General features: G+C 58.3%; 6 protein-coding genes and 3 non-coding genes across 9 annotated transcripts; 5 read left to right on the top strand and 4 right to left on the bottom strand.

Annotated features, from left to right (window-relative positions):
• Positions 1 to 174: 174 nt before the first annotated feature.
• Positions 175 to 1008, top strand: TRAVEDRAFT_51230 (uncharacterized protein; the record flags this gene model as incomplete). The annotated part of the gene is made up of 5 exons (XM_008043830.1): positions 175 to 264; positions 325 to 439; positions 495 to 748; positions 818 to 913; positions 970 to 1008. 5 exons carry the CDS (start codon positions 175 to 177, stop codon positions 1006 to 1008), a joined length of 594 nt encoding a protein of 197 aa, XP_008042021.1.
• Positions 1009 to 1348: 340 nt separating this feature from the next.
• Positions 1349 to 1420, top strand: TRAVEDRAFT_t169. The gene has a single exon. It is a non-coding gene; the product is annotated as a tRNA-Met (tRNA).
• Positions 1421 to 1636: 216 nt separating this feature from the next.
• TRAVEDRAFT_t170 lies at positions 1637 to 1731 on the top strand. The gene has a single exon. It is a non-coding gene; the product is annotated as a tRNA-Gln (tRNA).
• Positions 1732 to 1988: 257 nt separating this feature from the next.
• TRAVEDRAFT_30977 (terpenoid synthase) lies at positions 1989 to 6083 on the bottom strand. The gene is made up of 12 exons (XM_008043620.1): positions 5933 to 6083; positions 5522 to 5875; positions 5155 to 5457; positions 4604 to 5096; positions 4338 to 4533; positions 3694 to 4269; positions 3410 to 3614; positions 3273 to 3347; positions 3196 to 3204; positions 3082 to 3115; positions 2672 to 3018; positions 1989 to 2612 (listed from the first exon to the last, which is right to left on the bottom strand). Exons 6-11 carry the CDS (start codon positions 4086 to 4088, stop codon positions 2720 to 2722), a joined length of 1017 nt encoding a protein of 338 aa, XP_008041811.1. The 5' UTR covers positions 4089 to 4269; positions 4338 to 4533; positions 4604 to 5096; positions 5155 to 5457; positions 5522 to 5875; positions 5933 to 6083; the 3' UTR covers positions 1989 to 2612; positions 2672 to 2719.
• Positions 6084 to 6933: 850 nt separating this feature from the next.
• On the top strand, positions 6934 to 10732 carry TRAVEDRAFT_172766 (major facilitator MFS-1; the record flags this gene model as incomplete). The annotated part of the gene is made up of 16 exons (XM_008044154.1): positions 6934 to 7224; positions 7287 to 7350; positions 7402 to 7455; positions 7675 to 7718; positions 7773 to 7993; positions 8042 to 8091; positions 8148 to 8255; positions 8309 to 9497; positions 9555 to 9607; positions 9663 to 9711; positions 9773 to 9781; positions 9832 to 9968; positions 10034 to 10049; positions 10105 to 10166; positions 10226 to 10317; positions 10386 to 10732. The coding sequence occupies 16 exons, from the start codon at positions 6934 to 6936 to the stop codon at positions 10491 to 10493; spliced, it is 2547 nt and encodes an 848-aa protein (XP_008042345.1). The 3' UTR covers positions 10494 to 10732.
• Positions 10733 to 12021: 1289 nt separating this feature from the next.
• On the bottom strand, positions 12022 to 14843 carry TRAVEDRAFT_51227 (uncharacterized protein; the record flags this gene model as incomplete). The annotated part of the gene is made up of 4 exons (XM_008043829.1): positions 12022 to 12396; positions 12461 to 13047; positions 13097 to 13286; positions 14319 to 14843. The coding sequence occupies 4 exons, from the start codon at positions 14841 to 14843 to the stop codon at positions 12022 to 12024; spliced, it is 1677 nt and encodes a 558-aa protein (XP_008042020.1).
• A 1015-nt stretch (positions 14844 to 15858) lies between these two features.
• TRAVEDRAFT_51226 (uncharacterized protein) lies at positions 15859 to 16261 on the bottom strand (the record flags this gene model as incomplete). The annotated part of the gene is made up of 3 exons (XM_008043828.1): positions 15859 to 15989; positions 16055 to 16161; positions 16215 to 16261. 3 exons carry the CDS (start codon positions 16259 to 16261, stop codon positions 15859 to 15861), a joined length of 285 nt encoding a protein of 94 aa, XP_008042019.1.
• A 356-nt stretch (positions 16262 to 16617) lies between these two features.
• On the bottom strand, positions 16618 to 16689 carry TRAVEDRAFT_t163. Its single transcript has one exon. It is a non-coding gene; the product is annotated as a tRNA-Met (tRNA).
• Positions 16690 to 17372: 683 nt separating this feature from the next.
• TRAVEDRAFT_74059 (uncharacterized protein) lies at positions 17373 to 19809 on the top strand (the record flags this gene model as incomplete). Its single annotated transcript, XM_008044153.1, has 8 exons — positions 17373 to 17689; positions 17744 to 18389; positions 18458 to 18502; positions 18556 to 18612; positions 18669 to 18738; positions 18802 to 18992; positions 19047 to 19718; positions 19777 to 19809. 8 exons carry the CDS (start codon positions 17373 to 17375, stop codon positions 19807 to 19809), a joined length of 2031 nt encoding a protein of 676 aa, XP_008042344.1.
• Positions 19810 to 21414: the final 1605 nt, after the last annotated feature.

Here is a 21414-nt window from a genome sequence, read left to right as displayed (position 1 = left end):
GCGCCTCATAGAGGCGATCGATCCCGCCCGCCGCTGTCATCCGCACGGCGCGAGGTCATAAACATAGGGAGGAACGCCCGTGCGCTCCCCACTTACCTTCTCCTGCTTTTACACTCCCACCATAACCACTATACACACACACCCCGCTTTGACTAAGTTCCTTTGCTGATCACTATGGTTGTGAACGCTGGACAAGCTCCCAACCTCCGCGCGGCGAGGCCGACCGCCCCTATGCCCATGGTCCCTCAAGGCGGAAGCGGAAAGGTGCGTTTCCCACCCCCCTCGCATGTACGAACCCAATATCTCATCGCCCCCTCGCCGCAGACCATGTTCCTCGGCATGGCTGGGGTCGCGCTCGGCCTCTACGGCTTCTGGCGCCTGCAGTTCGCGAAGCAGAACCGCAGCCACGCATCCAAGAACCCCGCCGACATGCCTACCTGTACGTCCCCCCCCCTTCTCTCCTGCCGCGCAGATACTCACAGGCGGGCGAGCAGGGCAGTTCCGCCACGCGCAGCAGGTCCCCGAGTTCAACGAGCGCATGAGCACCCCGGGCGGCGCAGGAATGGTGTCCCGCACCCACGCAGAATCCAACAGGCCCGAGTCCGAGGCCGCTGGGGCGTCGTTCGCGCAGTCCAAGGCCGTGGACAGCGTCCCGGCCCCGGTGGACACTGGCGTGAAGGAGAGCGCGCAAGGGGAGAGGGCGCACCCGGTGCGGAACGTCGTGGCGTCGGTCATGACCACCCTGAGCGTGAGTGCTGCTTTCAAGTTGGGGCGAGACGACGCGAGGGGGCGGGGCTGACGGACGTGGGTGTTGCAGGGGAGCGGCCGCGAGCGCGCGGCGGACGCGAAGGGCCCGGTGAGCCAGCCGGCGGACCAGAGGCGCATCAACGACCGGGGTGGGATGTACACGAAGGTGAGTGGGCGCTGGACGTCGCGGCGGAGCTCTCGTCTGACCCGGGCATGGCGCAGAACTCGGACTACAAGGACGGCTACCGCAGGGACAGCTAGGGAGCGTGCACCATTCTCGCGAAGGGCCGCCTGCGCTATGGATTGTATTTGTACCGCCGGGCTGCCATGTATCATATCAGGACTCGATTCAGATATCATCAGCGACTTGTACTTATCAGAACGTTAACGTTCTCGGGACGGACCTGCATGGACCGCAGGTCTGCCCGCGCGCGAACAGCCGCTGCTATGCATGACGGCGATGCACGCTGCGTGGACTTCAGGGTCGACGAATATATATGCATATGGCCCCCCGCTGTCTGCGAGCTGGAAACAAAGTGTACAACGTGCACCCAGTGCAACAAGGGAGATGGCAATGATTTACCGACCGGACGGATGCTACAGCAACTTGACGCAGTGGAAGCGTGCAGGGCTCATAACCCTGAAGTCCCTGGATCGAAACCAGGAGTTGCTATGTACGCCGGTGTCGGGTGATCTTTTTTTTTTCACGTCCGGTCAGCAATCGCACAGTGTCTCAGTGCGGGGCCGTTGCCGCTAACAGCGCATGCCCAACGGTCTGCCTATTTCTTTTCATCCCGGTTCCTGGACACCAGCCTCAGACTCATTGCACACGACGTTGCATGGGTGCACGGTTGCAGAATGGAAAACGCGGCCCGCGGTACGCGGCATCGGTGCTATAGTGTAGTGGTTATCACTCGGGATTTTGATGTACCCAGTGTTTCCATCGACTTTCCCGAAACCCAGGTTCGAACCCTGGTAGCACCTTAGGGAAAAACTGTGTCATTTTTTGCGTCAGGCGGGCTCCTGCATGCGCCATCACTGTTTTCCAACGGCTAGAGCTGCACAAGAGCGTTAACTGGAGGGCAGACGAGCAGCGAAGGGAGGGCGTCGGGAGAGAAAGCGAGCTCGTCCGAGTGGTCAAGAGTCTCCTCGCCGACGCCGAGGGAGAGACGGACGGTGTTTCGCGTTTGACGGGGCACGTCGGGGTCACGGGGGCATTTGAGTCGAATTGCCCCGAGGGGGAAATAATAGGCCTACTAGCAGGGCGGTACGTGGTAAATAGGTAGATGCTACAGGTGGCGAGAACGCTGGCGAATAAGGAACGAAGTGTGTGCGAGAGGCGGCGAGGGAGGGAGGGTGTGTATCCGGAGACCGGCGTGTCTAAGTGGAAGCAGCGAAGGAGTGGGGAACGCGAGGTAAGGAGAGAGACCGAATGAGAGCGACGAACGAGACGAAGCGATGGGGACGGAAAGAGAAGTTCTACAGCGAGTGAATAATAATCTAGGACGCACGACGGGGTGCCTACTGTATAGAGCGGGGTGTAGCGGCGATAAACAAAGCAGGAAAGAGGAACCAGGGAGTGTGGATAGCCGGCGGCCGATGAGAAGAGGAGGATGAGGCGTCGAATGAGACGCGCCCGCGGGAAGGTAACTGCGAATGCGAAGCATCTCCGAAGTCCCGAAGTCCGCCGCGCACTACCGTGTCCGCGCCACATAGCACAAAAAGGTCCGCGTCGCTGCCTTCGCGCTTCTTGCGCATCGGCGGTTGCCGCGTGCGGGGCAGAGTCCCACCACGACGAGAACGAAGAGAGTCCGAGGGGGGTGCAGGGTGCGAGAGGAACCGATAGGCTTCGCGTAGCGCGAGATCTGGTGGGACGCGCATCAGTCAGTCGCGCCCCTCCTCCCACGGCGTCACAACGGCTTACCGCCAACCGACGCTCTCCTTCAAGCCTGACGTGCCGGACAGACAGCAGCTACTTGCGCCGCGGGAGAAGGGCGACGGCGAGCGCGCGGCGCACCTTCCTGCCCGAGCGCCCGAAGTACCGCTCGGTCTCAAACGACCAGACGAGGTTGCCGATCATCCAGTCGCCGAGGCCCTGGACGTACACCGCGAGCTGGTCGTCGATCTGCGGGCCCCACGAGGGCAGTGCGGCGCGCAGCGTCTCGAAGCGGTCGACGCACCCGAGGCAGAGGTCGCCGACGTAGTCGACGGCGGACTGCAGGTCGAGCTGCTCCTGCGCCTGCACGACGACGATCATGTTGTGCGTGTCGCCTGTGGGGACCGGCAGTGTCAGCGCATGTACGAGGGAGGGAAAGAACTTTGGGGGAGGCGCACCGTTCGACTGCTCCACGTTGTAGGAGAAGATGTCCTGCAGGGAAGAGAAGGCGCGTGAGTCTAGGTCCGGCCGAGCACCCACAAGGGCGCCGGAGAAACGCGGAGAAGACGTACGTTCGACCACTAGTACAAAGCAGGGCTCGATCAGTACACGCACACGTCCCGGGGCCAGGGAGAAGAGATACACGCACCGTGACCAGATCGTTCGCGGCTTCTTCCAAGCCTCGCACACATGGGTGGTCCATGACCCAGTCGGGCAAGTCCAGCTGGCGGGGCCCATCATCAGCCATATATACACACCGACGGCGATGCCCGCGCTGGTACTCACGTCGTTCGCGTACTCGATGAGGGCCCAGCACGGCTTGCACCCGCTGGTGTCGCGCCGCATCGCGATGTACGACTCAAGGTCGGGGATGTTGCCCGAGGCGCGGTCGCGCGCCTGCTGGGCGACCGCGCGGAAGAACAGCTCGAACGTCTCGATGAACCGCCGCTGGGCGCCGGGCGACGCCGTCGCAGACATCCGGCGCCAGAAGCTGTGCAGAACCGGGACGTGGGACGTCAGCAATGCGCCCGGTGCACTGAATGGGAAGTCCCGACCACGAGGATACTCACCTCTGCGTCAGCCTTCCTACTGCGGACGCGGGGCGGAAGCCGTGCGGGTCGCGCAGCGCGCCGATGATCTCGCCGGCGGTGCTGACAGTCGTGCGGTCGTCCATCTCGTCGCAGATGTTGTCGAGGTGGAAGAGGTAGTTGATCCAGTCGCAGCACACGCGGAACTGGTCGTAGTCCGCCTCGGGGTACACCATCGCCGTGAGCAGCCCGCCCTTGAGCCCGTGGAACGCGGCGCGCTTCTTTTTGCTCAGCCGGCATCCGGACATGAGCCAGACCTTGGACTCGGCGGACGCGGCGTCGCAGTGCGGGTTGTAGCGCAGGGGGTAAGGACAGTGGGCGATGAGGTCTGGGAAGAAGATCCTCTTGGGGCGAGGTGAGGCGGCGATGACGGCCATGGCTCGGTTAAGGAGAGGAGGTGGATAGAGGGGAGAAAGGAGGGAATGGGTCTAAGGAATGCGACATTGCTCGCTGAGGGCGGACCCCCTTTTGAAGTGCCCGCGCCCGAAGCTGTGCGCGCATCGTCGCTGGCGGCACCTCTTGCTCTTGGTAGAAACCCGCCGAAATCCAGGGATAAAACTGCGAAAAAGGGGGGCCGCGCCGCGGTGAGATCTCGAAGCGACGGAGAAATTAGCGGGTCGACCGACTGGGAGGAGCGTTGCCCGGGCTGAGATCCTGCCCTGCGTTTCAGATCGCGGATTCGCAGGAGGGTCGGCTACGACGCCTCGAAGGGGCGCAGCGGCGGGAGGTGTTGCGCATGACAATAAGCCCGGAACGCGCGCGGGAAATTGCTGGCTGGATGCCTCCGAGGTACGGCAGCCCCAAGCACGTCGGTGGCAGGCTCTGTCAGCGCAGGATGCGCAGGAGTGTGAGCGGCGGCAGGGGCACTTCTGGAGAGATGCTCGGTACTCACATGCACAGGAAGCACCCCATTGATCGAAGGCCCTTGAGAAGCAGAGGCTCGGTGGCCGGATTCAAGCGTAATGGCCATCTATGGCCTTGGCGGCCCGTACCCACTGAGCAACCTCCGCAAGCAATATTGGCTTCCGTCTAGCGGTGAAATAAGCAGATTCCAGATGCTGCAGGCAAAGCCGGCCACGTGGCTGCACGAACCCGGTTGAGGGTGTCTGCCCGCTCCTCCGGAATTTCCCCCAGGATTTTCGAGGACGCTGCGGCTCCAGATTTAGGGAGGCTGGCGGCGGCTTTAGGGCGTCGGAGATCTCCCTTACAAGATCTGGTGGGATCTCACTCAAATACGCGAAAGTGGGTCACTGCCCTCCGACTCGGCTAGCGCTGCAAAGGGTTAATCCATAGCGACTCCGTTGACATCACGCACCCTTCATCCACGTCGACGTCCGAGTCCGATACTGCAGTATCCACGGTAGTTCCGAGGAACGATAGGCAGGCTGAAAGGATGATTCGTTCAATATTCTCGTGAGAAGATACCGCGCGTCGAGAGCTTACTCATCTTGAGCGACCGTCAATCCCTGAACAGTGACGGGATGCAATGGTTGCCGTTCGGCCGCAGAGAAGGGTCCTCTGTCAAGGTGCCTGTGCATCGCATTCGCATGTTACGAAACTATCATTACTGGCGTACATCAACGCCAGCGGCCAGCCAGACACGTCGTCCAATTTGCAGGGCCGTTCCTGAGTCTGCGCAGGAGACCAAGGAGACGGCGCCTGTCATAATGGAATATGATGCGCGGACGGCGGCCATGACCGTGTCACGTTTGCCGTACCGTAGCGACGTGCTAGGAACGAGCTGTTCTGGATCGCTATCCGACTTTAGGAGGAGATGGGAAAGGCGGAGAAAAAGGAAATTTATACGCACGGTGTCAAATCCAAAAAGATCTACTTCATGTGCAATTGTTGGCCTCTCAACATCCTCGCTGCTTGGCAGTGACTCGCTGACGTCGAGCACATGCGGGGTCGGATCCGAGACTTGACCAGGCCCGAAGGACGTGCGGAGCGATATATTCTTGTATATTCTGCCCGATCAAAGGCGGGCCCGAGAATATGGCCGAGAGACGATGATCAGCGAAGACGGAGCCGGACGGGCGAGAAATATATCCGATCCTTCGCCCCGCAGTGGCCGCTCGCGGGCTTGTGAGCAGAGAGAAGCCGCGAAGAATCGCCGCACGGTCACCGCAAGGACTTGATGAACACCGAAAACAGCGGACAGATGCTAAAGCTGGGTCGTCAAGATGGTAAGATCGCAGTACAGCCTGGATGCAGGGCGCACTTCTCGACAGAGAGCGGTGTTTCAGGGTGCATAGCTCGAAACAGGACGACCGGCACCGGATGAAAGGTTGAAGCCCGCCCTTTCAAGCGCGGGAGCGTTGAAGATGACTTTGAGAGCTTAGAGAGGCTCTAGAGGCAGTGCTGCGATCATAGCTACCACGATCGTGTTGCAAGCTCTGGTTTGCTCAAGTGCGACGTTCTGCGAACCACTGGTGTGACCAGGTCTACTGTCTTTCAAAAAATCGATTGTAACGCACCGTAGCGGCCCCTGGACACCCACTGGGGGTCCGATTATCTCGTGACGAGCTGTCGCCGACGAAGAAAGCTCTCGTTACCGTCAGGAACATCAACACAGGCGATAAGGCTCTTACCGAGCCTCACCTGTTATGAAGGCGTAACTGGTATACTTGACTACTGTTCGTTTTTTGCTGTAGCTCGCCCCGAAGTGCATTTGTGTGATCGTCATGTCCCCCCTTGCTATATTCAGACCCTACTATGTTAGTTCACAGTATCGATGATGTAGGCGTACCAATAGCTCAAGCAACACTTTCCATGAACTTGAAGGCCTCTGGGATGTATCGCTCTCGGAGGTGTCGACAACATCTTCCAGTCATATTTAAAAGGACGATGTATGCCATATTCACCGGTCACCTTGCATATATACCCTGATTGTGTATGCCGCGACATATAGTAGGACTTTGTGGTACGCAGCAGTGAACGTTGTGGACAAGGAGTTGAACGCCGAGCGCTAAACAACTCACCGTGGGCGCTTGGTCTTAATGAACGGCACGTGATCAGCGTCACTGGGCGCGTCGCGTCAAACTCGGGATGCGCCGTGCGCGGTCCTTGGTCTTGAACTGCTTCATCCGCTATCGCTCCCCTCGTCTCTCTCCGTCTCTTCCGCTTCCTAGTCATCTCCTGGCCTACGTTCTTTCTGCGCTACCTACGAGCGAGTGAGCTGTAACTTCTATCCACCGGCCTCGTGGGACGGAGGGCAGCGACATGCCTCCTAGACGAGTATTTGGACCAGGCGATTCCGCGCTAGACGTCGATGAGGATGGAGCAGAAACACAGCCTGGAGCATCCCTGAGTGCGCGTAGACCAAGTGGCCGGGTGTCTTTCTCTCGTCTGATGCACAAGCCGAGCATTCTGAGCAGATGGAGCCGCACGGGCGATGAGGAAAGCGGCACAACCGAAACGCCCGAACGGCCGTCGATTCCAAGTGCACTTCAGCCCCCAGGAGAAGTAAACGCCACCCCTCTACCAGTCTTGTCTATGATCGTGTTGTCGATTGTACGCCCATTCCTCCAATCTCTCTGCGCCCGCGCCTGCGGAACTGAGCGCTGCGCTTTCAGACAATGCTCGGCGAATTCCTCTCCGCCAACGTATCCGCTCCCTTCTTGCTCTTCATGGTGGAAGGTATGTCTAATAGAGTGCAGATATTATCTGCAAACACTCAGTGCCCTGCAGGTTTCGATCAATTTCACGACGAGTCGGAAGTGGGCTATTGGACTGGGCTACTAGGTATGTTTTCGGAGTCAGCAGGACAATGATCGAAGACCACCAATGTAGTGCGGCCTTCACGCGATAATCTGTCCATGTAACCGCCTCTGAAGGGGGTTGTATGCGGACAGTGAAAGCAGAAGTCGCTGTTGTGTGCACCCAGACGCAGAGATATAACCCTGTCTGGCGGTCTTCGATTCAAGGCCCTCGTATCGGACATCACTGACCTCAGTCCGAAAGTATCGACGTTCTTCTTAACTCAGTTTCTGACCTCGCTGCTATGGGTGCGTACGAACTGTCTTCAACATCGTATCAACACTAAAAGTCAAGGGGAATAGGCCACCGTTGCCGCGAAGCATAATCAAAGACTCGTTCTGACTATCTCTCTCCTGGGAAGCGCTGTCACCTGTTGCCTTTTCGGAACGGCCACGTCAATACAACAAGCTATCGCAATACGTCTCCTCCAAGGCGTGTTCGCGGGAGCCATTGGGGTAGCGCGTGGTTGCGTGACCTCGGTAACGGACCAGAGCAACGAAGGCCGGGCTTACGCCATTCTAGGGTAATTATCAACCTCATTGGATAGGCCTGAATGCTTACGTTCAATCAGGTTCTGCTGGGGTTTCGGTGGTGTTTCAGGCGCCATTGTAGGAGGAACATGTGAGTCTTCTCTCTTGATCAAGCGCATATGGTCAGGGTTTAAGAATGTCATGCAGTCGAGTCTCCCGCAAAGAAGTGGCCCGGCGTGTTCGCGAGCGTACCGCTCTTCGTGAACTATCCTTATCTACTACCGTGCTGTGTCGCGGCGTCTGTTACATTTACAGGTGAGGCTCACTTATACGCTCGTAGCTGGCTTTCAACTCACTCCGTCTACTAGGCTCGATATTGTCTTTGTTCCTCGCTCCTGATTGCGGCCCACGTGAGGGAGCCATTCGTCTCCCTCCCGAGAAGTTGACAAGCATCCCAGAAGAGGAGTCCCGACCCTCGACGCCACACCTCGATGAGCCCGAACGTCGCAGCGCATTTGGGTCTATTCGCGGCAAAGTGTCCGACTACTTCTCGCGACGCACCGTCGAGGAAGCTGCCGCCTCGCCCGGCCCCTCGCAACCACCAGAGCCCGCTGTCCCACTAGTCGAGACCCCCACACGCGGTGCGAAGCCCCGCGCCTTCTCCCGCGTGAGCAGGGGCGGGTCGGCGTACGGGTACGCCGGTTCGTACCGGAATCGCCTCGCGAGCGCCGCCAGCATGGCGACCCGGCGGGGCAGCTTTGGCATCCCGATCCGCCGGCGCCGCGAGAGCAACGTCGACCACGAAGGCGCGCCGTCGAGCGTCGCGACGGGGGCCGACATGAACTTCGCGCAGCGGCTGCTCATGGCAAACGAGAACGCGGTGACGAACATCGCGGACCTGTGGGTCGCAGCCGCGATCAACGCGGACAACGACAACCCGTTCGAGAGCGACGACGAGTACGACGAGGACGAGGACGAAATCGATGCAGAGGAGGCGCTCGAGACGACTCCCCTTGACGAGGACGACATCTTTGGCACGCCGTCGGCCGCACGGCACAACCGCTTCTCCCGCCGCGTCAACACGAACGCCACGTTCAACACTACGCACCGGCCCTCCATGGCGAGCGTGCGCCCATCCACCTTTGGGGGCTCCCCGCGCCGTCCAGGCTCACAGCGCCGCCCCCCAACGCTCCACCGCAACTCATCCTCGCAGCTCCGCCTTGGGGCCGACTCCACCGACGAGCTCCCGCACCGGCGCGCATCTGGGACAGGCGTGCCGTCGATCTTCCAGCACGTCGGCGTGCGCACGCCGCCCGCGGTGCTCGAGGCGCAGCAGCAGCTCGCGCAGGCGGAGGCGGAGGAGGAGATGGACGCGCTCGCGCCGATCGCGGAGACGCAGACGCGCGGGGCGGGTCCGGCGGGGCCGCCGCTGGAGGGGATGGGCGAGAAGGAGCCGTCGCTGATGAGCCAGCTGCCGATCGCGATTATCCTGCAGTATGGGTGGCTGGCGCTGCACTCGACGACGCATGATCAGGTGTTTTATTTGTACCTTGTGTCGTGAGTGTGCTTCATGCGGTCTTTGGGGTGGGGGTTGGTTGCTGACTGGGGGTGCAGGAAGTATCCGTCGGGAGGGTTGAACTTGAATGCGGGGCACTTCTCTCAGCTGAGTGCGTTGTTGACTTTCTGTGGATGCCGCTTCAGACCGCTGATCGCTTTGTGTAGTTGCTTTGATGTGTCTCGCGCAAATCGCGTACCAATTTGTGCTGTATCCGTATGTGTTCGTTCCCTGCATCTTCACTGGCCGTAGTACTCACGCCCTCTTTTGCACTTAGTAACATCGGGTATGTGTCGCCAATTTCAAGCACATTCCTAGATACTGATCATTGGGCAGACCGCCGAGAGGCAGATTCTCCCACCTCTCCATGTTCCGGCTCGGTTCGCTGCTGTTCATCCCGTCGTACCTTACCGTGATCATGTACCGTGTATTTGCGAGCCCGAGCGACGATGGCAACCTCGTCCTCATGGCAGGTACGTGTTAGCCTCCCCTCCCAGCCTATGCCCATGTTTAACATGATTATCACTTTTCCGTCTAGCTCTCGCGCTTAGCACGTAAGTAGCTCTCAATCGCTACGGTATCCAGCCCCGCTCACTTTCACATTCTCAGAGCCGTCCGGTATTGCGGCAGTACCTTCAGCTACACCGCCATCAACGTCCTGCTCAACTATAGTACGCCACCCCTTGACATCCCCCGGCTTAGCGCTGCTCACTAACCGCGCCCGGTACAGTGTCCCCGCCGCACCTCGTTGGCTTTGCGAACGGCATTGCGCAGAGCATCGTCAGTCTCGCACGCTTTATCGGGCCTATTCTCGGCGGTACGGTGCGTGTCCCTCTTCCTTTGCTCGTTTCTTTTTTCAATGTTGTGTGTGCTGATGCGTTCCTTGGCAGCTATGGTCCAAGAGCGTGCAAGACGGCCCGTCCGGCTACCCACTCGGCTTCTTCGTGTGCGCCGCCGCGTGCGGCCTCGCTGTCTGCCACAGCTTCTTCATCCGCTAGAGTCTAGACCGCCAGACCTCCAACCCGGACTTCCGACGATCGCGTCGCTCACAAGTTTGGATATCTCTTTTTTGCGCAGCGTGTTGGACGCGACGACCCGTTCCCACGCGCCTCCTTTGTTTCTTCTTTATCGTTCACTATCACGACCACGGACTCGCTGTCTCCATATCCGCTTCCTATAGGAACTCTTACAATCGATCGCGGAGCTGAATATGACATCAGATGCATGACTTTGACGGGCAAACTGGAATAAGCCTTCGAAGAGACTAGTGGCAGTGCAGAGAGAGCACACAATACGCCCAAGTGTTTCGAAACTGATTTAGGTCTTCAGATCATGTTGATATTCACAGGCAGCAGACCGCAGTTGAGATCAGCCTCCTGCGGAATTTATTTATGCAAGAAGTCTGGCGCAAAACCGTGTCCAACTACTCCGGCCGCAAAATCAGCGACCCGCGGGACAAGCTGGTCGCATGCGCTGCGATTGCGGAGCACTTCCACAGCGTCTTAGGCGCCGACTACCTGGCAGGTTTGTGGCGCAACACGCTGGTTAGTGACCTGCTCTGATCCCAATACGCCACTCCCGATACGTCTATCCATCGCACTGCGGAGCCGAACGCGCCTTCATGGTCGTGGGCGGCCGTTGACTGGAATGTGTCCTGGCCCGACGGGACGGAGCCATTATGGCAGGAAGACAACTTTGAGGTCGCCGAGGTCGTTCTTTGCAAAGTTACACCTCTATACCCTGAATTCGTCCTGCGCGCGGCAGTCTTCCAGTGCCAACTATCGTCCGAACCACTACATCCTCACTTACCACCGGAAGTGGCGTACAATCTTGGAGGCTATCGCATGGTGCTACAGTCCGTCCCGCAACCATGGCGCCAGATCGGGCACTCGAAGCGTAGCAGCTTGGACGACGACGAAGCAGTCGGGGAGGAAGGGAGGCTTTGTGGAAGTGCGAATTTTGACTATGATGCTGACGACGGCGCCGGGCGGATCGAGAAGCTGTGGGCAATCCCGATCAGGAGGGAAATATACTCCGACCTGGACGGTCCTGATAGCTGTCGTATGACCGGCCTCGTACTACATACGTAGTCGCCCTGGCGCCTCAGTTGGAGGGTGGCGAGCCGGTCTATCGAAGACGTCCGAGTACAGTGACCGGTCTTCCTCATCCTAGGCTACGTATACTTGTATGTCCGAGACTCCGGCTCGTACGCACAAAAGCTGGCTGTCCATCTGTCGATACATGGGGCCCTGAATGTTGAACGTTGAACGTTGAACTGTGTACTTGGTCTGACAAGAGCCGTAATCATTAATTCTACAAAATGAGTGGATGTGGAGATACATTTCGCTCGAAACAACGGGGACCCCGAGCTCGGAAAGAATGCTACTAGTCGGGAGATGTACGGTACTGCGATGTTATAAGGGATGCTATATCTATGGCCATTACGTTGCGTGTGATACGTGCGCTGAAGTTGGAAGAACCCGAACCGGAGATGTGAGAAGAGAAACATCAAGATAACGTAGAGCCCTAGAATACGAAGAGATTTTGAAACGCGGCATCTAGTTCGGGCAGCGCCTGGAGAGGCGGAAGACCATGCAGCGGGGCGAGGCCGTCGGAAGGGGCCGAGAAACCCCGCATCGCGAACGGATCGTCGTCGTCCTCGCCACCATTTTCACCGGTAGACACACGAGACGCTCCATCCTCGCCTCCATCGTCGTCGTCGTCGTCGAAGAAAGCCGCAGGAAGCCTGAGGGGAGCCAGACGCGGCGCGCGGAGGAACAACGGACGCACGCGAACGGAGACCGCGCGACGCCGGCCTCCTCCACCACCAACGTTCCCGCCCCTACACGCGACCGCTGCCACGGAGCGTTCACGACGGCAGATGCAGACAGACGTGCGCACCTGCGACGGTCGCGTGTCAACGGCGAGAACGCGACGCGAGAGGTCAAAGAACCGGCGCACGCACTGCTGACCCTGCGCTCGCCGCGTTGCCCGTGGCACATGAGGCTGCTTCGCATCGGGGATCGGGGTGGTCTCCGAACAGATCGTCGTCGTGGTCACTGTCTCCCTCCGCGTCTTCTTCCCCGTAGCCGAAGAGGTTCTCAGACCAAGTGGGCGAGCTACGGCCGGTGCTTGCGCTGTTCGTCGACCCTGTGTCCGCGAGTAGTTCGGGAGTGTGTGGGAATGAGTTGTAGGACATGTTTGGTGCCGCGACCACCGGCGGCTGGAACATATGCGGGTACTGTCCCTCGATGGGCGAAGGGTAAGGGCTCTCTGATGCTGTCGACGAGCGAGAGGAGTAGACCGGGAAGCCGAACGTGTTAAAGGTAGATTGGGCCATGACGGGCATCGTAAACGAGTAGTCCATCTCCTGGTTCGATAACCGGGTTGATGATTGAGAACTCGACGAAGCACGCGGCGGTGAGCAGGACGTGCTGATCGAGGGCGGGATCCCGGGAAAGTCTAGTTCGTCCTGCTGTCTAGCTGCCTCTTCACGCCTGCGCTCGGCGTCGCGCAAAGCACGATCGATAGTTTTACCGGTGCGACTGATACCTGCGCGATGTCAGTACTCGCATGGCATATAAGGCCACGCAAAACTTACCTCTCTTCCACTCAAGCCCACTCGCGCCCCAGTGCCATTTTAAGTGGATTGTCAAGCCGTTGGCGAGGGGAAACGTCCGGGGACAGAACGGACACTTGTGCGACGGCCCCATAGTACGCGAGTCGACTGCGGCCTCTAACCTAGAGAGATCGTGGTCTACGACTTGGGCCTGAGGACCTTCGTTCGTGGCCTGATGAGCACGGCGTCTGCCCTTTCCAGGCCCACGTAGAGCGTTCCGCCCGTTTTTGATGCACTCGTAGAACATAGACCACGGTGCGCTTGGTCCCGAGGACCGTTCCTGCGTAGAATGGCGAGGAACGGGAGGAGGCAGAATGATAGGGGGTGTGCCACGCGGGTGTCCGTACGATAGCGGAATGGGTGCAGGCTGAAAGACATGGGTCGGGGCGCTAGGAGTTGCGGCGTGATGTGTGCCCTCTACCCCCATGCTGACAGAAGGAGATTGCGCGTGAGGGATCGCGGGTATATGCGAAGGCTGATGGTGACCGAAAGGAGGGTACGGTGGACGTGCTCGAGTGGGATATAAGCCAGGGTGAGGCGGAAGTGAGAACATGGGTATATGCGGCTCATGATGAGACGTGCTAGCGTGAGTTACCATCGATGGCGGGCCCGAACGCGACGCGCGCCGGAGCGACGGTGCAGCACAAGCCACCACACTCAGTGGAGTCATTGGGGGACTAGAGTGTGCCGGACGTGAAGGCGTATGCTCCGGAAAGAATGCAGGACAAGGGCCGAAAACCGAGGGAGGTCCGCCAGAGCCAACCCCAGACGAGACTCCCGACAACAGTAGCGATGGACTTGACGATGCAGCTGGCGGGTATGTTGGGAACGGCCCACCGTGCGGCATCCTCTCAGCAACGGGTACGAGACCGCCGCCGGAAACAACGAGGGGGATAGGTGAGGGAAACACGGAGTGAGCGCCCGAAAAGGATTGCAGGTCGTGCTGGCGGTTTTGAGTGAGACTTCTGGAGGGCGACAGGGGCGTCGGGGGGTTTCTTCTGGGTGGCAACATGTCGTCGTCATCGGCATGCTTCGGGGCATCGACACGAACAAGCTCCAGACCGCGTATCATAGGGAAGGCGTTCTCGTCACGTACTCTCCCATCACGTCTCACAGAATGCAAGACGGAGCCAACGCTGGGGGAGATTATCGTCGAGCACGAAGGAGTAGACGTCGGCCGCGAAGAGGTAGGCGATGAACTGACAAATCTTCTCGAGGAATCGTGTATGCGTCTCTGCTCGCTCGGCGGGGCGATGTTCGTGCGTTGCGGGGGTGAATGCGCGGACTCGATGAAAGAGACGCGCCAAGAGTTGTCGAACATAGGCTCCGAGCCCGTAGCCGCGAACTGGGAGGTGTCCGACGCCGACGACACATCCAAGGCAGACCTCCGCTTGACACCGTCGTACATCTGGAACGCAGAGGGCCCGACCCGGAAGGTGAAGAGCATCGACCGCGGAACCTCGGGCGGCCATAATGTCCGAGCGGTGGCTGCCGCGGGCACGTCGACTGGGGACTCTACGGCGGCCTCTGGGGACGTGTCCACTGATGGCGTCGCGCTGAGGGATGGCCCCGCACCGGTGATCTTGGCGGCTTTCTGCGGCTTCGCCCTGGTGATGTCGGACCCCTTGCGCTTGAGAACAGGCTGAGGCCTGGTGGTCTGCGAGCGCGTGCGCGGATACGAAGGGCTAGCGGGTAGACCATCGGCGACGCCGGAGCCTGTGCTCGACATGTTGGCCTAGGTAGTCGATTTTGTGTGTCGTGTCTGTAGGAAAGCGGAGAGACCGTGAGCGAACGCAAATAAGGAAAAGGGAGCTCGCTGTTACGCACGATGACAACGCGCCGGGGGAGAAGGTGGGGGTCGGCGAACAAGAGACACAGGTTCTGGTGTCGGCGGCCTGGAAAACGGCCCGCGCGCGAACATCTGGAAAAAGACAAAGTGAAGGGAAATGTCAGGAGCGTCACTCGCGCAAGTGCTGTCACCGCCGATCTGGTGCGCCCACGTCTACTACACCTGCCTTATTCGGGCGCGCTTCCTGGTGCGCACCTCCCGGGAGCGCGCGGGCGAAGCGGACGATCCTGGGACCCCGAAGATATATTCTAGAAAATGCCTGAAGCCGAAGGTACTAGTGGAATATCGAGCGTCTGTCAGGCCTTCAGGATGAATTCAACTCAGCAAGTAAGAAATGACATGCCGATTTTGTCAGGATCTTCAAAACGCATCCCGGGTTGTCCATGTTCTTGTGCCGGCTGGAATCAACTAGATTACAGCGGCGCAGGCTACTAGTACTTACCTTTCATCAGACCAATGGGCTGGGAAATGGGACAAATACTTATTCCCAGCACTAGGCCTCACCGACATGGGGTAGGTTCATCCGAAAGATAGCACGAAGCCGATTTCGCACCAGGCAGTACACTTTGAGTCGCACTCCTGGCGCTTTGTCCGAAACTAGCTCAGCCCCAAGCTTGGCAGAAATGTCGGGTGGCCCTACGATCCCGGCCCACTTGCGGCGCCGCATGCGCAAACAGACGGCGACGGACGCTAGATATACGCGATGCGGAGTGATAACGTCCATCGCCAACGAGCGACTTCGAATTCCTGCTAAGTGCTTTTCTGTCAGTGTGTCGCATCAAAAGCAGTTAGTGTATCTGTAGAAGGCAGAAAAGTAGCATTCCTTCTGAAATATTCAACCAGAGCTACAGTGAAGGTTGCACTACCATGGAGAGCGCACTATCCCGCTGGCATTTTACGAGGGCCCCTTTTCCGAGTCCCGCGCACCGCCAGCAGTCGCAGCGGCAGGGACAGAGCCCGAGTCCGGGGACGCGTCAGAGCCCGCGCCGGACTTCTTCTTCTCGTCCTGCTCTATTCGTGAGCGCCCTGGCGCGCGTCATGTCAGGACATGTCAGATCGGGGACGCGCAGCTTCACGTTGAAACCACTCACAATCAAGCTTCTCCGACGGCCGCTGTCCCCGCGCCTCCTGCACCGCGCGCCGCTCGTTGATCGACTTGCGCGCGTAGTAGTAGCTCGCGCCCGCCGCGACGATCAGGCTGCCCCAGCCCAGCAACTAGCACACGTCAGACCATTATAAGATGCCACGTACACGGCGTTGGCGTTGCGCGGACTTGCCATGGATCGGGGGTTATTCATGGTCGACGATCAGATTTCAGACGCCACAAAGGAAGGCAGATCGGCGGATTTGGGTGAAGCGAATAAGCTTAGCTGGTTGTGGTGCAAAGTTGAAGTTCAGTAGAGGCGTGTCGACGTCGAGGTCTTCTTCGATCGTCGAAAGTGACGTAATAGGTCAGACATGTAAGCGCCCGTCGCTGTGTGCTGGATCTTGAATCGAGTCCAAAACATAGCGCGTAGCTCTTCCGATAACGGGCCTTGGTGGGATGTACCAATATATATGAAATTAGCCCTTCGAATGTCAAGCGCGTCGTGCAGCACGTAGTACATTGGCAGCGCACTATGATGGGAAAAAATGCCTGTTGGACAGTGGGAAATAGCAACTCCTGGTTTCGATCCAGGGACTTCAGGGTTATGAGCCCTGCACGCTTCCACTGCGTCAAGTTGCTGTAGAAATTATAGCTCCAGTGAATTCCATACAGCCGCAGACTCGCTTTAGCTGCTTACCCGGACCAGGATAATCGACGCTCATCTTCACCTCCACTACCATCCCAACAACATACTACCATATATGTGCGTACCAAAGGAAGTAAGTACTTCACAATGAATATGCGAATGATACCTAACTATCGCATAATGTAGGCCGGAACGATGAATCAACGCGCCTCAAGTTTGCGACCCGACCGCTGGTGTATACATACATGCACACACGTTACAACCATCCCACCGCGCACGCCTGCATACCCATGAACGCTCTTTAGGCCGGGCCTTGGCACCCCTTGTGCTAGCAGAAGACGGCGACTCGCGAGAAAGGGCAAAGATCAAGTTGAAACTCCGCTGGACCTCTACACCTTCCCAAACAGTGAAAAACTGCCGCGGTCTCCGGATTGACGTGAGTCCCGATGTAACTACCTCGTAATATGTTCAAGCTAATCCTAATGCTGTGAGCACGCATTGTATTCCTGCTACCGGGTATCACTGGACTGTGCAGGGTCGCGCTCACAGCCTCGTCATGAGACTATCGGCCGAGTCCTTACCAATTACCACGAACAATGAACCAGGACACATAGTAATACCCTGCCATCATCTGGGAGCACCCTAGCCTTCTGAACGTCGTGCCCCCATACTCGCCATGGGCTCTTCCTGCGACGTTTACACGAAACTGCTTTTCAAACGCGGCCATGGACATCCCTTGTGGGAGCCCGAGCCTACGGAGGACGCAGGGGAGGTCCTCATTGGCGATGTCGGCCATATCTACCGCGGCGGTTTCTACCGGATATTCAACGCCATGCTTCCGCCTGATCACTCCTTCAACCAACCCCACGGTGTCCCAGAGGGACACAAACCTCCCATCTTTCCGGACTGTCTCCGCCAGCGTCGTGCTCAAGCAATAGGACGTGGTCCCATCTGCAGCCGAAACGTGGCTATCAACGAGATACAAGGCGCGCTGTGAGTTGCCCGTCTGCCTGTATGGTCCGTAACGTGCTAACCGAACAGCAACAGGAGCGTCGGAACGGCTGCGTCTGCAGCAGTTAGTTTCAAGTGCTTGGACGAGCAAGGCGCCGTCCTCGTTATGAAGCACGAGGGAACCCGGGAGGTGATTTTGCCCTGTGATACGCTCACGGAATACATCAAGATCAACCACCAGAGCTGGTACCGCTTCGCACGGGACGTGTTCATGCTCGACATCAAGGAGGAGGACCTCATCTTCGTGCGCGGTTGGGTCAAGACCGGGCAGTGGGCAGTCGCCGCCGCGACGCACCATGCCAAGGGCGGCGAGTTCTCGTTCTCCGGCAACTTCTCGTCTGCCGTGTCTGCTGTGTTCTCTGTGCGGACGGACAGAGAGACGTGCATGTCCATCGAATCTAGGGCGGGCCCCGCGGGTTCAAGTTCCGCTGCGGAGGGCACGCCAGCGTTCGACCAATGCGTGTTTCTGCACTACTACAAGCTGAAGCGCAACAAGTTTCTTCCCATCAAGTCTATACGAGCAGAAGCCGGGCCGCACTCCCTAAAGTGGCCTCATGAGGCCCAACCCAATGCAGGTGCCCCTGTCGTCGCGGCGCAAGCTTTGGATGAATCCCTGTATGCCTCTGAAGAGGATGTCGTGATGGAGGAGGGGGATGGATCTGATTCCGACGAGCCATCGCAGGTGATCCTCGAAGTCTGCTACATGTGCAGTGACACCGAGAGTTGACTACTATTTCCGACACTTATAAGGTCGACGACCCTGTTGTCGCGCTTTTGGATTATATGCTACAGGCCGTGAGTGTTTTTGACGCTCGCTTGAACCTAGGTTGAAGCTGATGAGCTACTAGGACCCGCGCGCGGAATGCGCCATCGCGACCGACGGGGACCTCGCGGACTTGTTCCCCGTGCGTTCCCGTCAGACACTCTGACAGTAGTCTTTCACTCTAACATCCAGCCGCAGAATGGCAGCATGCCTGACGATGTGCACGCTGCACTGATGCAAGAGCAACCTGCGTTGCTTTTGAACGAAGGTGGAGGCATGTACCGTCTCTACCTTGTTGTCGATTTGCAGACGAACTAACCCTTGGCTGTAGTCGTCACACTTCCCGTGCATGCCTTCAAAGTGCCCGCCAGCGCATACGGCGGAGATGCACCTCACGGGGGTTCCTTCAGCACGGCCCCAGAAGGACCCTTCATGGAAGCAGCCGACAGCAGCAAGATGACAGGACTCGTCATCATGAACATCGCATACACCACCAAACGCGAGGCCCTGCTCGAAATCATTGTGCGATCATGTCTACATCTATAGCTTTCCAGGGCTTGCTGACGTCCCTTTCAGGCTTCCAAGTCGATCCCTACCCCCGTCTTGTTGAAGTACAATCTCGACCAGTTGGGCCAGTTCAACGGCCTCGCGTTTGCCTACTACAGCCAAGAGGCTGACGCTGCCGCAGCGCTCACGGCGCTCGAAGGCCTTGAGGTGCACGGCCGCCCACTTCGTGTTCGATACAAGCACGGTACGGATACAACAGAATCACCCCAAGGGACCTCTACTGCTCATCACCTGCAGGCGTTCCGACGCGCGGGGGGCCCGTGGGCAGTCCATATGCCAGTGCTCGAAGGCGACACTATCCCCGGAGGTGCTGTGTACCCGTCGTTTTCCCAGGCGTCCCCGCGATCCACAATGGGGTTTTTCTCTTCACCACAGCATTCTACTATATCGACGTCGGAACTATCTCCACCGTGGGCGTCGTCGAGGCGGGGGCCCTTGCATAGGACGGGCATGTCTAGCGCAAGGAACCCCGCCGCTTTGCGGCCGGCCGCAGCTGCGATCCACTCGCTCGTCCAAGGATTCAAGGACGATCCCCTGCGCGATGAGCTCCCGTTCTCCCGCACGATGGACTCCACGCAGCGGCACATCGTCGAGGCCGCGGCGCAGGAGTTCGGGCTGTGCTACCACATCGTCCGGGAGGGCAGCGAGGGCGGGTATGCTGTTGTTACGAAGCCGGATGCTGTAAGTGACTAGAAGGCGTGTGCATTTCCCGCCGTACAAGCTGACTCGTTGATGTCAGATTGACGACTCGGAGTCTAAGGAGACGTTCTAGGAGGCTTCCCCCGGCTCCGCTCACGCCGTGGACCTGCCTCATCTGATGAGCTGTAATGGAATGTACCACTTACACAATCAAGCCTCTACATCTTGGATCGTGCACGCGTGCACTTGGTGTGAGTCGAACGAATGCACGAGGTAACTTGAGGCGTCTGAGACTTCGGTCGTGCAACTCGGATGCTCTCGGGTGATCAATCCGAGTCGGTCCGACTATCCCCGTGCGTGCATTTCTCTCCCTCTCTCTGCATAACCATCGACATTTATGTTTGGGTCAAGTTGCCGGCTATAGATGCACTATATCACTTTCCCAGAGCTAACGTCTACCTTTTGACCTAATGGTACGCATCCTTCTTCTCTAGTTGACTCCGTGTGTGGCTTTCTATCCGATGTTCAACTCATTCAAGGGGACGAGGCGAAGCGACGCCCCTCGATCTACTGCTCATTCTACTGCTCATATGTTCCCTAATGTGATGCACTTACGCGTTATTGGTGTTCGCAACGCTTTCTATATACGCAAGCTATGCCCGACGGCCGTCTGTCCTTTCGGTTTTTTCGCGGCGCCAATGGTGTTGGTCAAAAATAGCAAGCTCACAGGAACGACCGCCTTCTATCCCCTGAAGCGTCTGTATACGCAGCTTCCGGCATTCAACGTTTTCCCGCACAGGTAAGTACTCATAGTCTTCGTGCCCTGAGACTCAATCCTACTCGGCCTTCCGTGCTCAGGCTCCATTCTTACGTCTCCGTGTCATCTGTACGTCAGGACATGCTTCAACATCCCATGCTTTGTGTGCTGATCTGTATCCTTAGTTGTTCTCCCTTGTAATGCATCGTCAGCTACGCACACGTACTCCCCGACAAGCTACCATTACGACAGGCGTGGGACGCGTCCGGATCCACGATAGGACACACAGGAAACGAAGATTATCGACGGTGTTATGCCATTTCGATCGTGGGAGACCTTCCAAACCTCCTGCTGCGATACGGGCCCATCTACAGGTCATTCCCGGTTAGCCAGAACTCTGGATTTCTGCCAATGCACACAAGTTGTCTGTCGCCGTCATGGAAGCCTCCTTCGACGTTTTCTATCCTGCAGGTGCGACGTCCGATCGAACTGCTTGTGCGGCATCGCCGCCGGCCGACGACGCCCGGAGATATAACAATCCACTGGCTCGACCAGAAAGTATCCCTATCCGGCCATCCGCATTCCAATCATACTAGCTGGCTCTCATAGGAAGCTCGGTACGTCGCCTTCTTAGCTTGCAGATGTACTCGGCGCCCCTTTCTAAACGCCGACCTGTCGATCGCAGTTCGGCCTTATGTGCTACACTTCAGCATGCTCCTTGCTTCGCCGGTCAGCTGAGGGCTGCATCTGCTCGAGCCAACTCCCGCGTGAGAGTCGCATCCTGTTGCATGCATAGATCCAGGCCCTGAACCTGCAGTTGAAACCACCATATATCAGATAGGGCATCGCGGGTACCAAGGATCGGCGGGCATTGGGCGGCCGGGGTGCACCTCGACTGCATACACGAAATGTACGTATCGCTCGCGGTCTACGCCCGTAATCCTTCTTTCGTATCTCCGTATCGCTTCCCCTGAACCTTGA

This window comes from Trametes versicolor, assembly GCF_000271585.1.
Source record: "Trametes versicolor FP-101664 SS1 unplaced genomic scaffold TRAVEscaffold_10, whole genome shotgun sequence".
Taxonomy (NCBI): Eukaryota; Fungi; Basidiomycota; class Agaricomycetes; order Polyporales; family Polyporaceae; genus Trametes; species Trametes versicolor.
Note: the sequence above shows the minus strand (reverse complement) of the source record. Positions and strands in the feature narration are given on the sequence as shown.